This window comes from Coenobita brevimanus, chromosome 106 (genome assembly GCF_032717465.1).
Source record: "Coenobita brevimanus isolate Jiangsu-jjx chromosome 106, ASM3271746v2, whole genome shotgun sequence".
In the NCBI taxonomy this organism is placed as follows: Eukaryota; Metazoa; Arthropoda; class Malacostraca; order Decapoda; family Coenobitidae; genus Coenobita; species Coenobita brevimanus.
The window spans coordinates 11705076-11723055 of record NC_137059.1 but is presented as its reverse complement, the minus strand read 5'-3'; the positions used below and the strand labels follow the sequence as shown (position 1 = coordinate 11723055).

General features: G+C 40.3%; 1 protein-coding gene across 6 annotated transcripts in view; it reads right to left on the bottom strand.

Annotated features, from left to right (window-relative positions):
• LOC145416522 (uncharacterized) overlaps positions 1 to 17980 on the bottom strand; it is a 294640-nt gene that overhangs the window by 238340 nt on the left and 38320 nt on the right. The window contains exons 5-6 of one of the 6 annotated variants that reach the window (XM_080285482.1): positions 16200 to 16226; positions 5178 to 5237 (exon numbers count right to left, since the gene is read on the bottom strand). The exons of 1 other annotated variant lie outside the window; for it this stretch is intronic. In XM_080285482.1, the coding sequence (XP_080141608.1) occupies positions 5178 to 5237; positions 16200 to 16226 (87 nt within the window). Of the gene's footprint in view, positions 1 to 5177; positions 5238 to 10791; positions 10852 to 16199; positions 16227 to 17980 lie in introns of all 6 variants that reach the window. 4 more of the 6 variants (XM_080285481.1, XM_080285485.1, XM_080285483.1 and 1 more) reach the window with 4 other exon arrangements.

Below are 17980 nucleotides of genomic sequence, written 5' to 3'. Positions count from 1 at the left end.
GCAAAGAGATACGGAAGGGAAGGAGGGCAAAGAGATAAGGAAGGGAGGGAAGGGAAAGAGATAAGGAAGGCAAGGAAGTGAAGAGAAAGGAGTGGCACAAGAAAAGCAATGGAAGGTGGAAAGAAGGGACTACAAGTATGCGGAGTGAAAAGGAATAAGGTAGGGTAAGGAAGGGAGGGTAAGGAAGGGAGGAAGAAAGGATGGGAAGAGAAGAGATAGGAATGGACGGCACAGGGAAGGGAAGGAGGAAAGGGAGCGAAGAGAAAAGAGGATTTGAGGAAGATAAGAAGGATGGGAAGAAAAGAGGAATGGACAGGGTTAAGAAACTGAAGGAGGAAAGGGAGCGATGAGAAAAGAGGACTGAGGATGATAATGAAGGGATGGGAGGGGAGTTGAGAGGAAGAAAGATGGAGAAAAGAAAGGACAAGAAAGTGAAGATGATGAAAATGTGGGAGAAAGGAAGGAAACTGGAGGGAAGGGAGAGGAAGGGGATATGGGAGGAGAGAAGGAAAGTAGACAGGAAAATAAGTGGAATAAAGACTGAAACGGACACAAAGGGAAATATGGGAGCAAGGAATGAAATGTAGAGCACGGAAGGGAAAGGAAGGAGAGAAAAAAGGAGAGGAGAGGACAGGAGAGAAGAGGAGAGGAAAGGAGAAAGGAGAGGAGAGGAATGGAGAGAGGAGAGGAGAGGAATGGAGAGAGGAGAGTTGAGGAATGGAGTGAGGAGAGGAGAGGAATGGAGAGAGGAGAGGAAAGTGGATCAGAGTGGAGGAATGCCGAGAAAAGGAAAAGAAGTGGATAATACATGTGGAATGGAGAGAGGGGAGGAAAGTGGATCAGAGTGGAGGAATGCCGAGAAAAGGAAAAGAAGTGGATAATACATGTGGAACTGAAATGACGAAAACTGAAGGAGCGGAAGGGAGATGAAGACACAGATAAAACCCCGCTGGTTAAGAAAGCTCCCTAACACTTTTCCTATGCGATTTAGTTTACTCATTATACCTCACTGACTTCTGGGTTCCATAAAGTCTTCCAATATCGCCATACTCTGCATAAATAACGTTCAAAGGGATATTAACCTCCCATATCCAAAAATAAATTGCTAAGGAAAAGGTGTTTGGGAGCCTCCTCAGCCGACAGAAGGAAGCGAGTGGGGAAAGCAGGAACAAGGAAGAGAAGGATGGAATAAAGTAAATGTAAGTGAAGAAAGCAAACGAGAGAGAGAGAGAGAGAGAGAGAGAGAGAGAATGAAATACTTAGTGCACCATGGATCTGTGTTTATTCTCTTCCTTCCCCTTCACACTGTTCGTCTCTGCCACCTCATTAATTAATTAATTAATTATTATGGACCCAACCCAAGCCAAAGCCACGCCAACCTTGTCTGCTTTGAGCCTGTTTGTTCAACCTACATTCCAAAAATAAAATGCAACTTAAAGCCACAGTATTTCATTTAAAAAAATAATAATTCAGTATGGCTAAAAATTCACACAACATTCCCGAGTTTTACCTTTATACTCCAATAATATATATACCCTTACTATCCCTACAGGTGCTGGAGAGACGCCTTCACGTAGTGGCACCATGCAACTGGGTAGCTCCACTTCCCCTTTATACAAACATCCTAAGTTCCCTCTCTACCTCCCATGAGAACGATGGTGGACTGTAAGAGGAAGATACTTTGCCTGCAGTCCACGGGGTTCATATTTCAGATGAACAGGATACATCAACTCCTACTACTATTACTATTGTTATCCCTAGATACCGGTAATTTTACTCAGTTTTAGGATGATGCTTTGCAGTGAAGAGGATGATAAGGCTACATCAGACCCATCCATTTCAAAAGTCTATTGTAAGGTTAATACAACTTTCTGGAGACATGAAAAAAAAAAAAAAAAAAAAAAAAAAGCACACACACACACACACACACACCGCTCGCTGGTGCAGTACACCGCTCGCAGGTTGCGAAAAGTTTCACTGACGAAGTGGGTGGTTAGTCCCCCTAGAGCAAGGGGACGGGTGTGTGCGTGTGTGAAGGTCACAGCCTTGCCCTTAGATCGGACTATATGAGCTTTCAGCTCCCTTCCGGGAGGGTAAAAGCTGACGATCACGACCATCAAGTGATCCTGACCGATCCGGTGAATTACGGACTGACGGACTAAAGAGATGCATTCACATACCAAAAGATATATCTGATAAAAGATATCTGCTTATTATATGTTCTCATTTATCAATTACTCTTTCCCATCTTTTAAGGTGAACGATAAACTCTAAACAGTATGCACACACAATGTATACATTCTGAACTGATAACTGTATAAATAACAAATTATAGCGTGAAAATTATTTGATTACAAGCAAAAAAGCTCCATGTAAGCATAAGCTTTTCATTATTATACTCATCCAATACACAACACAGGCACCCCCTCATTATACCATCTCCCAATACACTGTATTTCGCTCATTTTTTTTTTTTTTTTACTTATGACATTTTTCCTGGTATGCAATTAACCTACCCTTGGTTGATCACCACGGGGGAAAAACGTAATCAGCACAGATCCCACTGGCCATGGTGCTGCTGTCTGAGCTGCGTGCATCCCAATTATCATCTGTCAATCATGGCTGCTTTCGTTTACCCAAGTCCACCATTTCACCCCATCTGTTTGCTTTTGGTCACGTGAGTGCATTTCTACTATCCATCAACACTCTTCCCTGCTGCTGCTGTAATCTTTCTGCACCGGTGAGTGCATCTGCACGTTGAGTGACTATCCAATCTAAGTTTATGGAGTTAACCCAGAGGACTGAAGTAGGAGGGTTACACACAACAGGGTCTGAAGCGGCAATATCCCCAATATAGCAACCATTGCAAAATCACTTCAAATGTATATCACAGTCTTCTATATGGTATTACACGCCTACCCATTAAATATTTTAAATTAACTCACCATAGTTACAGTTACTGTGGCCAAAAACTTCCCACTGGGAGGGAAACCGGCAACTACCTGAGCAGGACTCAACCCTGTCAAAACCTCATATAGTTGCCAGTTACTCAAATAAGCCATAACTTGAGAGTGATGTGCTACTTTCAGTAATTTATTTCATCTTTCTCTTCACTTTGCCACTGTCGGCTGCGCATTCAATTTTATAATTAAAAACAATTGTTTTTTTTATACACGTTTGAGCTTTCCTTGGGTACTAACACCATGGTAAATCGATAAGGAAGTGCATGGATTCTGTTCATAGTAACTACAGTTGCAGGTAGACCCCGAGATACGATACACTAGATGCAATACCCAAGCACTGATGGGGGTACAAATACCATCCTACCCCGCTGAATGATGATCGAGCCCCAGTATAACAACTTTTTTTTTTTTTTTACCGATTTTGATGATATTGTAGACTTATGTTCTGTGTTTAGGTTGATTCATAAACTGCTTTTACTTAGATTAATGTGTTTTAGTCACAGGTGGGGTGGGCATTGTCATTTTGGGGAACAGTTTACTGTTTGATTTTTTCCAGACATTTTTGATGACTTTCAGATTTTATTTTTGGGTTTAGGTGAGCCATTAACTCCGTTTAGGCCTAGTTGAGCTTGTTTTAAAGCTATTTGGGGGTTTAGGTTAGCTAGAAACTTGTTTTTGGACACATTTGTGTGGGTTTAGGACTTGGTTGGGGAAGAAACCCATGGCTTAAAAACGCATCCCTCTACTTTACGTGTTAAATTTACCCCGAGATGCGACAGCCCACCTAGCGGTGTGCTAGTACTTAACCAATTGCATTGTTAAACTGGGATATGCCTGTACTTTGTTTCTGGGCTAAACCTAAGGCGTGGAGATGAGAGCTGATAGATATCATAATATCCCACAAAAAGTGTATAACGCTGTTCCTACAAGAAACTTTGTGGTGTACTTCCACTGGGAAGTATTCACTGCACTATACAGTGAATCTAAGATAATACGAAACCTACCTGATTCTCACTAAGACATCCAAGGTTCTGCTCTATTTGACAAAAACTGATAACTCTGGAAGAGGTGCCACTTTATACAGTACATAAGAGTTTTGGCAGTACTGCACTGTACTTCTGAAAACAAACTGGCAAGAAGCAAAACAATAAATATCAGTACTGATTAGTAGTACTGTAAGCTAACAGTTAGCATATTTCTTACAAATCTAAGTGAAGGAGGTGAAGCCCTATCAGGAAAGAGAAGACAGCAGGGCCGATAAGAGAGGTTTCAGAGGAGAATAATGTCAGCGAAGAATGACAGCTGATGACAAAAAGAACTGAAGAAAAAAGTGAAGAGATATGGAGGTAGATGAAAGATGCTATATACTGTATGCAGTTCCGAAGTACAGGAAAACAGATTAGGAAAAGGAGACTAAGAGATGATGCAGACATAGAATTTTTACGATAAAAATTCATGTTATTAACTGCACAAGAAGTATTCATCCAACTATAGAGCAGTGAAGTACCACAGCTTCTATTTTTATGGTTTACGTGCTACACCAGGGTGCAAGTGAGTGAGTACAATAGCATTACAGTACTTATTTAGTTCCTGCATACCTACAGAACAGTAGAGTTCTTAGTTATTCATTCCATTTTTGTTTTTTTCAGGTGTTAAAGATTGTTACTGTCTTCCCATCACACCACTGTGAGACAGGACAGGGCAACAAATATATGCTACTGCTTCCCTAATTATGTGCCCAATCATACAAGTCAAGCCAGGTGATGTCAGAGAATACTGCAGTCAGCGTGTTAGTGAGGCGACACAATACACTGCGAGGCAGGGCAGGCCTTATGTAAGGGAGGTGGGAGGCTGGTGTATGCTGGCCAGCTTGATATTATAACATGAGGTGGATCAAGACTGTCAAAGTAATGTCTCACAAAGGTTACTGAAAGTATGAACTCTGTATTAAAACTGGCCTTTTTGTCTGTTCTGGACATATATCTGAATACAATATCAGTAATCAAACAATTTAATAACCGGTTTTATAATGAACTGTACAGCAAACAAATCAAGGTGCAGGAACAGCAGTTACATACAGGAACAGTAATATGAAGAGCAAAATAATCACTAACAGTCCACCACACAACACAGTTTGCCAACCAAGCCAAGTATTACTGCCAGCTCCCTTCCACACTCCCACCCCACCCCTCAGCTCACGACAACCCTACTCACGCTGGCTGCTGGGAAATGGCCTCTCCTAGGTCGTTAAAAGCTCCGGACATCCTCTTATACCTGTGGGATGAGCGACCTTGGCTTGAGAAACAATGAACTCTTGTGTACTGGTAGTTGTGGATTTGGGGATTTGCTGGGTTTTCTAGCACATTACATCTGGTCTGCTTCCAGAATGTTGCCATGACCTATACTACATCCTAGACTGATCTATATTACTAGTACAGATGGGAATTACACTACAATAATCTGCATTGCTGTACTACTGTATATAAAAGCTGTAAGTATAGCATGAATATTTCAGCTAATCCCTATTAAGCACTTAAAATCTTATATTTTAGCACAAATTTTTCTGCACAAAATGCACAACATAAAATACGTACTTAATAATAATCACGCCAATTAAGAAATCTTGAGTACTGTAACAGTAGGTGTTGTAGGACCATAATACTCCAATAACGCTCCAGCCAAGCAAGCATATAAATAACACAACAGCACTATATCATGTACCTATCTGATACTGTACAGCTAACCACAAAAACTAGACCTGTCCTATCACAAGGAGTGATACAATGGTACGTCAAAGATGTTCCCATTATCATATACCCAACGTAAACAAACTTTTGTGCACCACATCAATCATGACGTCACTGACAGGTCAAAATATCTTGCTCAAAAATGAAGCAAAATGCACCACAAACATCTCTGGAACACTGTGCCAATAAGGCTTAGTATGAAGACCACTAAGGGAAGAAGGTTGCAATCATATCTGCATAATGCCCAAAATCAACACACCCAGCCAGCAATGTAAATACAACCTGTAACCACTAACCACTGTTGTGCCACATTCAGTACTACATGGTGATATTTCAACACTAGTTCCCCACAATAAACCTGATCAATAAACAAATTGGTTGGTGATTATGGTTCCACAAGGACTGTCGAGTGGCTATGACTGGCCTCCCTTGAGAACTGTTATGTGATGACTTAGTGTCAATTGAAGACAATGAGAGGAAGGCCACAGAGATTTAGCTTGTGGAGGGATAGAATGGTGTCAAGGGGACTGAGAATGAATGTGGATGAAATCAGAGTGATGATCACATGCATGGATGATGGTACTGTGGTGATAGAAGGTGTATTTTTTTTTTTTTTTAATGCAAGGAAAAAGAAACCAAAGGCCAGGAGCCTGTGAACCATTCCCTCCAAGAAAAAAACAGAAACAATACAAAAGAGAGCCAAATTCAAGATCCGTTCATTTTGAGATGCCTGGACACAGTGCATTTTAAAGACTGGAGATCGTAGGAAGTAGGAGATACAGAGGGAGACAGTTCCAGAGTTGACCTGTGTGCTGGAGAGGTTTTGGGAAGAGTTCACTTCTATGTAAAGTTTTGGAACAAGTGGGTACACAACAAATGCACAGACGTCAAAATTAGGCTACAAGATGTGGTAGACTTTAAGTGCATTGCATGCTGAGGTGAAGAGAAAGATGTGTCAAGACAGATTTGGCAGATATGTCTCCGGAGTCTGAAGAAGAATTTTGTTGTATGCTTATCGTGATCTGCACTGGGAAGCGTGGGGTGCAAAGGTTAGGAGTGGAGTGAATTAGTTTAAGGATCTGTTACCTCTTCTAACATTGAAGGGACTTCCCTTTCACACATACGAAATACTATGTGCTGGTGTGAAAAATGTAATATGCAGTAAATGAAGAGGATGAGTGTTGGTCAGAATGTAGAGATAAGGATGACCAGTTGGATGGGTATGGGTTCCCTGAATAACAAAACTGATACTGGCAGAATTGTGAACAAGCACCTGAGACAACAGAAGTCCCTGGTGATATATGTGGGGGGAGACTGAGCTGGTTTTGATAATGAAAGAGAATGGTTCATGAATATTAGGTAAAAGAAACTAGGAAATGTAAGCACAGAGGGTGGAGCACCAAGAGACTGGCCTAGCAACCTGGTATGAAGGCCTATAAAAAATTACCTCAGGGTTAATGGATTCGACAGAAATGCTGCCAGACATCAAGTAACAAGGAGAGTTGCCATCATGTAAACAAATCCGACAAATGCAAGCAAGTACAAAGCCATTCAAAATGGAACAACAAGAAATGCATAGAGTTTCTTCCTAGAACAAGAAACTTTAAAAGAATACAATGCTTCACTATGATTACACCATTTTAACTGTCTTGCTATTGCCACATGATTTTACTCAGCTTAGGAAAGGCCCCACCATGCTGAGGGGGTTAGAAGCAATCTTCAGAAACTCCTTCATCTGAGATCTCTCCCACACTGAATAAAACAGTATGGTGACAGCAACAACAGGAAAAACCATACTTGGGCTGCTAACCTCACAAATACTGTAGCAACCCATCAACCCATGGGGTCAGATTAAGTCTTCATAAACCCTTTCAATATCAGAAGTATTTCCGAATTAAATCAGCTGCAGGTAGCAAAAAAAAAACACTAAAGTAAGATGTGACTGAAGCGACAGGTTAAAAGCTTCACTCCTATAATCAACTGTTACGATTCATTCTCTTTCTCAGGTAACAACTCTTAAAGAATATTTAGTGCTGGAGGTGGGATTGAAGCTACCTCAGTGGTAAGGTTAAGCAGTGGTTGGAAGAACTGGGGGATGTTGCCTCACCTGACTTTAAGAGGGCTCTCCTGTGTTATGGATTTTGCTGAGTGTACTGCTATATGGCAGTGAGACTTGGACAGTAAAGGAGGAGGATGTCTGTAGGCTCAAACACACAGAGATGAGAATGATCTGATGAATGCTTAGTGCACCCCTGAATGATAGGCCAGGGGGTTAGGACTGTGAATAAGAAGTTGAGGGGAGGGATGGAACTTAAGTGTATTCATGATGTGATGAGAAGAGATAAAATGAGATGGTCTGGGTATGTGGAGAGGATGGGGGATGACACACAGGTAAGAAGGATAAAAATATGAACAATGAGGGAAGAGCTACTTGAGGCAGACCAAAAGAGACTTGGGACAAGGTCATACAGTGTAACTTCAGGGATAAAGTACTGAACAAAGAGGCCGCTGGAGACTGAGCAGCATGGAAAGACATCGTTAGGTGACAAAGGCTGATGCACAAAAGCAAGTTGGAGTCTTCATAAACAAAATTAATCAATACACAAAATTTCAGTACTATGAATGATATCATGGTAATCTGAATGATGTGACCAATTACATCCACGGGTAAAATAATGAAAAACAGAAAGACCTGAAATGGGGGGCTATGGGGAGAGGTGAATAATAGTTTCCCTACCAATTATGGTACAGTGTCAGCTGAATGACAGCTTTGCCTCACCTTGGTTATGTTTCCTGAATTATGAGCAAATGGCAGTGTAACTTATTTTACTAAGCATCCTGTTTATACAGTGTTTATCACACTTTTGTACTTTCTCTTTATTTCTGGGTCTGAGGTGGAAAAAATGTCAGGATGATGATAATGACATACAGACTTGCCACTGTGAGACGTGGGTGCAATAAAGAAAGGGTAAGGATGTGACAATGAAGTGTGTTGAAGAAGGCTACTAATGTAAGGGTGTCATCAACCACAAAACAATTTATCAGCCACCAGGTCTCTCGGTAACTGATATTCATAATCCTGTATTTGTGGTAAATATGTCTATTCATCAGAGTAACATGCCACAAACACTACCTACTGAAGGCTTTATTCATTTACATTCTACAAAATGATTTCTGGGTTTGGAGACAAAACAGATGTAGCAAGAAATCACGCAGCATTTAAAGCCGCAAAAAACACGGCTGTATGTATGTATGTACTGCAGTAGCCAGCTTGCTCATGCCTGACATGGGCAGGTAGCTCTATAATATGTTCAAGCCATGTTTGATGGGTCCAAAGGACAAATAAGAATATCACTTTTTTATCATTAGTAACGTGATCTGCCCTCACCTAGTGTTGTACTGGGTACGGGTGTAGAAGGCTTCTGGAGCATAATGTGCGAAGTGCAAGTGGACACTATGTTGGAATGTCTCTTTGTGACAAAGAGTCTGTATATGTCATCAAAGAAACCTCAATAGGGTGCAAATATATTACTGCCACAGCCTCCTAACAATCCCCTCTTGGGAAGGACTGGTTCCAAGCCACAAGGACTGATAGGGTCACACACTACTGACCTGACCAACAGAGATGACACGCTAACATACATAAGTCCATTCAAAACAAATAAAAGGGTGGGGGGGGATCAGGTTTCATCATGAAATATTACCATACCAATTCTGCATTGTAAAAGGCTGCTAAATAGATCATAATCCCTTGTCCCACTCGGTTCACACCCAACAAAATAGAATCCACTTCTCCCTCCCTCTCTTGTCCTCCTGAACAAAATAATACCTGGCAAATATTACCAAGAGATCTTAATAAGTACAGTACAAGACTCCACCTACATAAACAGTACATAGCTTTACGATCAATAACCAGAGTGCAGTTCAGTATCAAATTCCACACTTTGTTATGAAATTATACCACACACTTCACGAAAATCAGAGACTGGTGTTGTGCTGAAACAATAATGTCACTTACCTCACAGAACACTTATGCACTCAGTATAAACAGCAAACAAAACCTGGAGCAAACTCATCATAACATACAGTAATGAAATCACTGGTGAAAGTGAGGCACCTGGGATAGACAAACTTAAAAACACAACAAATAAAAATACGCATAATTATTATACAGTCGCTGGGCACCATATAACATTTATGTATTAAGTGACAGTGCAATAGATTGTACTGTATAGGTGTCAATCAGTGGCAACAATTAGTAAAAACACAAAGCAAAACCAATTCCTCTTAAAAACCCAATTCCAAGTAGAAATCAGAAACCAAACCACAATATCCCTGTCCCAAAAGACAAACAGACGTAGGACCATCAAAACACCCAGTGTTCAACTCACTCCAAGAAATATTTTCACTTATTGTGCAATTCTGTTAAACTCCGATGTGTACAGAAAACCTGAGATGGCTGTTCATTTAAGCCTGTATTTGTATGCACAGACAATGAAGTGTATATAAGATAGCAAGCAGTTTCATTTCTGTGCGATAACTCCTGGCGTTCAAGTAATGTGGTTAATCCCTAAGGATGAATGACATGCTAAAGCACTTTAAATTGATTACCACCACATGAAAAATTCAGCTGAGGCAAGTACGGTGGGTCAAGTGCTAAAAAAATACTATCTTAATTAGCCCTTCAAGAACAGTTTGGAAACATGATTTTTTATTTTTGCTGCTACACCACAACTTCATTCGGCTGAGAGAATTACCTTTACCTCACTGAGCTATAAAATTTAACATGAGAATCTTAATATTGTACACTCACAGTAATGTAAGTGTTGTGATAATCAAATGACAGTCCAGTGTACTGATGCATGTGATTTTTATTAATGTCAGTAGAATACTGTCATGACCAGATTTTTTTTTTTTTTTTTTATAAGAAGGAAAAACAAATGAATAAAAAATAATAATAATCTGAACACAAAACTCTTAAAATCCTTTGATTAGTTTGTGCATAAAACTGTATTAGAGCAGTTGAACATGAGGGCTTCTATCAGTCCCATGTGTGATTCAAGCAAATTACAGGTACTCACAGTGGGGCATTGGCGACTGCAACCTGGATGTCTGTGATCACTTCATTGGCCTTCTGTACCCTGCCACCACCACCACCAGAGGGCAGCAGCAGCACCAACAGCAGCATCAACACAACACAAGCAGGGGAAAAGGTGTGCTAAGATAGGACGTGCATGTGGGTGCATTGGGGAGGTAGGATTTACTGTGGCCTTTAAGTGTTACTGTACCAAATTAAGAATCAACAACATACAGATTCCAGAAAGCTACTGTTAAATGGAAAAATATGACAGTGTTTTCACTTTGACAGATTACTGAATTCAAAAAACCTTATATTACAGTATTCTTTCTTTAACTGTTTTTACCTGCATTACAGACTACAAAACAGGACTGCAAAATGCAAGAAATCCTGAAGCACTGCGTTCAGTTAGTAAAGTTACTTTTAGAGTCCGCAGATATGAGTGGATAATATTGTCATAAGATGGGAGTTACAAAAAAAATCATTATTCACAAAGAACAAACCCTAATTTCCTGCTGAGTGACACAAATGATTTTCAATGGCAACTCAATTTATATTAAGAATCTTTCATCAGAGTATTAGGTGGATGGCTTCCCTCACTCCTAGACAGCATTACCAAAAGAATGATGAGTGACTACACTTAGTACACTAGTTCTGCCATTATTCACTCTTTAGCAAGGTACTCAGCCACAAGTACAGTGTCAAAGGCCAAGCTGAAACTATCACAAGTAATAAACAGGTGTCTCTGATATTATTCCCTACTACTGAGGGACTGTGTCAGTTCGGACAAAAGACATATGTAAAACCTGTCTAATTACTGCCTGATGGCTGCTCGATGTTGCTGGTGGCAAAGTCACCCAATGGTTTCCAGACATGTCAAGCTGCTTGGTGGGACTGGCATGCAGCCTGGGCCAATGGTTACATGAAAGGTGGGTTCTACTAGGCTGCCACTTCTGCCCACTAGGGAAGGGTCAGAACCTTGAAGCAATAACCTGAAGAATCTTCCCTATCAACAGGTAAATAATGCAGTGTCAGTCACAATGCAGAGTTGTGTGTGGATTGGTGCCCCTGCCACTGGCATGCTGGGCTGCCCTGAGGTCATTGATTCAGCCTGTGGCCATCATCACAGGGATGCATATGTACTAACCCTGACACATGGTGATGACTGCATGAGGTGGGATGGGGCTGAGTGGCTAAGTTCTGACAAGTAAAACTTCAGAAGTTACTGAACACCAGAGATGAACTATAGGTGACCCGAATATATGTTCTAAAAGGAGTGGGCGGGTAGGGGAAGCAATGCAGACACTCCAAATGGTAAAATGAAGTGAGTTGCATGTAAGAGGCAAGAAGCACGTGGCTCAGCTAGATTGTGGTGTTCTGTAGCGATCTGAATGAACACATGCTCTGGGGTATGTGGGAATGCAAGGTGGGATGTGGCTGGCATTATAAGTTTTGAAGGAGAATACTTGACTGTCATGTGTTAAACATATTCATAGGCAATACTTTGTATGAGTCGGGTGGTAGAAGAGTAAAACTGACTATTTCCTAGTTAGTCTACATAAAGTGAAAAGCCAAATAGTTTCCTATAACCCAAGAAACCATTTATTAGGTTGGGTACTAACCATATACTCGACCAATCAATATCTGGTGGTTCAGTGGGTTAAGAAGCTTCACCTGGATATGGTAGGAGGATATTCCTCACATTATGACACTCAAACGCAATTGAATGGTTACTCTCTCCTTAAGATGTCTGGGCTGAGCAGCCTAGCCAAGCATCGCTATGTTCTTAATGGGGCAATAAAGCATAATGTGATGGATGTATGGAAGGATGGAGACCTGCTTGGAAGCATGTCATAGATGTGAGAGTTACTGGAGGTCATGAATGTGCCTCACAACACAAGTTATTTGTGTGTGATATGATACTGAAGAAGTAAGCAAGAGAAAAATGTTCTTTATATGCCTAAGGAAGACTATACAAGTTAGGAAACATGAATGTTAAAAAATGCACTTCACAATAAAATGTGCACAGTGAAAATGACTGTGTGCAATTGTGCTGGCTGGGTAAGGGTTGAATGGGATACACTAAAACACGACATCCAAGAAACAACAAACAACGTATGAGCTGGAGGGAGGGGGGAATAGGCATAATACAATGTGGTGGAGGAATGATAAAAAAGATGCAGCAATAAAACGACCAAGAAGATTGTTCAAGGCTTGAAAGAGGGATGGCAGTATGGAGCTTTCTTCATTATTTAATGTAGAACCACAAGGAGATACACCAACACAGTAAAACAGGACAATCTTGTGAATAACCTGAACATCATGGGTTATATGAGTGGGAAGTTCAAGACAGCTGGGCAAGTGTTAGGTAATACAGCTGTTTTTGGTGAATAATGTGTGAAAAATAATTAAGGTAATATGGTTGTACCAGGAGAGCTTGGAAGGAACATTATCACAGACTCCTGAGAGTGGAATTTGACTGTGACAGGTCTGGACTCTGCTACGCCTGTTAAGGGTTCACCTCATCTGAGTGCAAGCATGTGAAGAAGGCATCCAGGGTCAGTCTTATGCACCTTAATGATTATCACAGTGCTTGAAGCTCTCCTTTGTCACTTCAGAAATGAGCTCCCATGGAAGATGTATGATGATAACGCAGTGTTGATCGCTGAGAATGAGATGGATGTGGAGGAAAGATTTAGGAAGTGGAGAGATGCAAGAAGGTACAAGGGATTGAAAGAAAATGAAGATATAACAAAAACAATGATATCTAGGGCTGCTGGCAGTACTGTCAAAGCAGGGGGAATGTGACCATCAGCAGTTTGTCTTAATGGTGTGGAAAGTAAATCCATCTTGTGCAGTGTTTGTGATAAGTGGGTACATAGAGAATAATGGTATTAGACGTGGGATGCAAAATAATTCTGATTTTGTGTGTGTGGTATATCAAGGAGAACATGTAGAGACTAAGATGCAAAAAAGGTTTAATCTCACTGGACAGTCTCTTGAGTGTGTGGAGAGTTTTGTTATATGAGGAACATGCTAGCTCTGTGACTAGAGTAATGAGTGGTTGGAGAAAGTTCAGGAGCTGCCTCTCCTACCACTAAGACAGCTCTCCCTCCATGTTATGGAGCCCTTCTATGCATCATGTGTTAGGAGTGTAATGCTGTATGGTAGTGAGACTTGGGGTGTACAGAAAAAGGATATCTGTATGCTTAAAAGTACAAAAATGACAATGATTAGATGGATGTGTAGGATGTGTAATGTGTCCCTGAATGAGAGGCCTAGAGGGTTATGGTTGAAACTGAAGAGTTAAGAGGAAGGATGGAACTTCAATGCATTACTGTTTGATGAAGAGGGGTAGACTGAGATGGTCTGGGCATGGTGATGAGATGGAAAATGACAACTGAGTGCAGAAGGTGAGAGGTGTGAATGTTGAAGGTAGGACTGTGAGAGGAAAACACACACACACACACACACACACACACACACACACACACACAAAGACCTGGGATACTGTCATACAGTGTGACCTCAGGGATAAAAGACTGAATAGGAGGGCTGCCTGAGACTGGGCAGCAAGGAAAGCCACCCTTAGGTGACCAAGGCCAAATGCATGCATGCTTGTTGGAGCCTTTATAAACAAAATAAAACAGAAAGCTCTCTCTCTCTCTCTCTCTCTGTTTGTGTGTGTGTGTGTGTGTGTGTGTGTAATGAAGCACAGGATGTAAAAGACAAAAGATAGCGTGTTGGCAAATTAGAGTGCACTGAAACTGGAATGGTGAGATGAACAAGCAGCGCTACACTAAGGGGTCGAGCAATGTGCACAGATATAAGAGGGTGCTTAAGTGCGATAATACTAATGAAGTGATGTGCTCAAACAGATTGGTGGGTTGGATGTGGAATGAATCTGTGCTAGTAACCGGGTGAGGACAGAACAAAGCTGAATGTGGTAAGAATAGTTCCTGCAAGCTGACTATGATGACTGAAGAAATGTTAGATACACACTAAGAAGGGATCTAAGGGTTAGGAGACTTGCCAAAGTGTTGCAGATTTTGCAGTTTGGAAATCAGCCATCAGGTGCAAAAAAGGCTGATCCATGTGAGTATGGAACACTGCCTTACAAAACATGTATTCTATCTGACCCTGTTTTAACCCATACCATGTTGATTCTTTGTAAGGCAGTTTACCTCCCATGCATTTATGTATATATCAATGTGCCTAACAAGTTACAACTTGCAGTGAGAACACTACTCACAAATCTCAATATTACAACCATCACACAACTCCAATTGGAAATAATCTCACATACACTTTAATACTGGAAATCCTATTAAAAGAAAACACTGCATAAATAACCACTCAATGAAAATGAAGGCATGTCTTGAAATAATGAACATTTCATCTTCCGCATATAACTCACTAAGGCCACAGTACAGCAAATCAGATGGGGTGTGTAGGGAGGTGCAATCAGGTGTGGGCACCAATTAATCTACAAGTACAATACTAAGACAAAAAGTGTGCAAGCAAAAGAATGCAAATATATGCTATGGAGGGCTGAAGAAATTTTAATCTCATTAAGCAAGTAGTTTTGAACCATTCAATAAGTCAATTTTACCATGGCCTAATGATATTTTCAATAGGTCACAGTGGTTAGTGAAGTAATATTGTATGAATCAATTACTATGACTCCAATACAGGGGTAAATCACAAAGAACTATGATATAGTTTTGGATATCACTGGCTTGTTCATGACAGAAACATATAAAAGTAAGACAACAGGCCCACAGTGCTGATATTACTGCATAATGACTGTATTTTCCATTTCTAAATCCCAAAATAACGAGCCATATTATGTAAAAGTACTGTAAGACAATTTTTGTAAACAAAGGAACATGCAACTGAATTATCCAATACAGGTTTACTTTCTTCTCCTTGCACACTACAATAACCAAACAACCGTACATACAGCACATGGAAAATATCATAAATGTAAGCAGGTTCTTTTGCCCAAGTAGTTGCAGGTTTAACAAAAACAGTCCATAGGTAAGGAATACAGATTTTACAAGATGAATAACTAAAATATTTTGTTCAGAACAGAAATTTTAAAGTGCTCTTAATTTAATTACATATCCTGGGTCCTTGGGTTCAGAATCGTTGCATAATACCCCAACATACCTCTTATGATAATTAAACCAAAATGCATATAGCAATACATATGGCGTTAACAGTACAGTACATTTCATAGATGTACTAGTACATACGAAAGTCACAAACATATGTACAAATAACAAAGCAAGCATGATCCTTAATATGAACTACTGAACTAGACAAACCATTCCAGCTCCACTAACCTAGCCTACCAATCAATACAGTAACATACTTCTCCTAATAAAAATCTTTTCATATAATACTCACACAGCAAAACTTTGTACATATTGAGAGCTAAAAATCAGGGAGAAGAAAAAGAAACATCATGAAAGAGAAATTTTTGTGGCGATACATACAAAATGTCGCATCAATATTCGCAAATAATGTACAGTCTAGTGCAACACTGCTATCAACCTCTTCAGCATACTGACTATGCTCCTAAACTAAATACAGTAAAATATAGCTTAAAATAGTCTACTGTTTAGCCACAATGAAATGTGGGGGGAGGGAGATATTTTTGAAAAGAAGGAATTAATGCAGTTTTTTTTTTTCTGTTTTACCTTATCAATGAATGTCTCCTCTGAATTATATATAAACATCTGTCACAATACAATACAATAAAAAGGATGTTCCTGGACTAATGGACTTGTTAACGAGACATTCTTGAATCTAAATCATGTCAGTACCTGGTACTGATAGCTATCAACTTTTAGACAGAGGCATTCAACAGAACAAAGAAAACAGGAAACTGGTGTGATTTTACCATTAACTGTAAGTGAAGCAGAATGCAGTAAATTTGGTGAAGGACAATAAATCTACCCATATCCACACCTACACCAAACAGGTCTCTACAAAGACAAAAACTGTGTGGCCATTATAGGCTACATATATCACTATGTTACTGGAAAATGACTTACTGATATATCTGTACCAAGCACAGCTTCTCAATGCATTCACCGCACTAGGTCTAATCAGGTAGCTTCTCAATGCATTCACTGCACTAAGCCTAATTAGGTATTTCATTCTGGTTCTTATGAATTACTTCATTTAACTGAGGGAGGCTGCTAGCAACTAAGGGACTGATGACAAACAACATCAGCCTAATACAGTACATCCCCCTAGTACGCACCTATATGGGCAGCAGAGGATGTCACGTACTAGGAATTCACGTACTGTGAATACATAAACTTATGGGAAAAATTACATATGGGTGGCACCCCCCTTCATGGGCAACCCTTGAGATGCCTTTCAGACCTAAGTATTGTACTATACAGGGAAACTAAGACATATTACCTAAGATAAAGTAAACCAACAAGATTATGGCTTTACTAGGTAAATCAACAAGGATATGGCTTAACTAAACCAACAAGAATAAGGCTGCTCACCCTTACCCGTTATCGCTTCTTGGGGGGGCAATGTTGCGTACTCGGGGTAACCCCGGATTTGGGCCACTCTTCGCTGCCCATCTCGCTTACAAGGAGTTCAATTTGCGTACTAACAAAAAATACACTAAAATAAAAAAAAATAGGTCCTCGCGTACAAGTGGGATCACGTACTCGAAACTCGCGTACTGTGGTGATGTACTGTACTCTTTTCAAACAGCCTACACAGGTTTCTAAAACAGCACAACTTTCAATGTGTGGACATCCTTCTTGTTCTATTCTACCACCAAAGATGTTATTCTGGTTGGGAGAAGCACTGATACTGAAGAGGTCAATAAATACCAGTAACACATGTATTTTACCACTGCCACCACTATATAAATCCCCAGTAAAAACAAAAATCTTCCAGTCCTTACCAGCATAACTTACCCCCAATCCAGTCAGGGACAAAACTACACCTAATATCTCACCTTTTCTTCTCACTTTCCTTTGTTGGTTACAAATCCTACATTGAGAGGGGACTGGTATGTTTAACCAAATGATTTTCTCTTAATATGATGCATCAAGAAGGAAAGAGATAGACGTGCCCTAAACATAAAGCATCAGCAGTGGAATAGTGGGCATATTTTGTCTCTGACTGTATCTCCTCCACCTAAATAAAAAAAT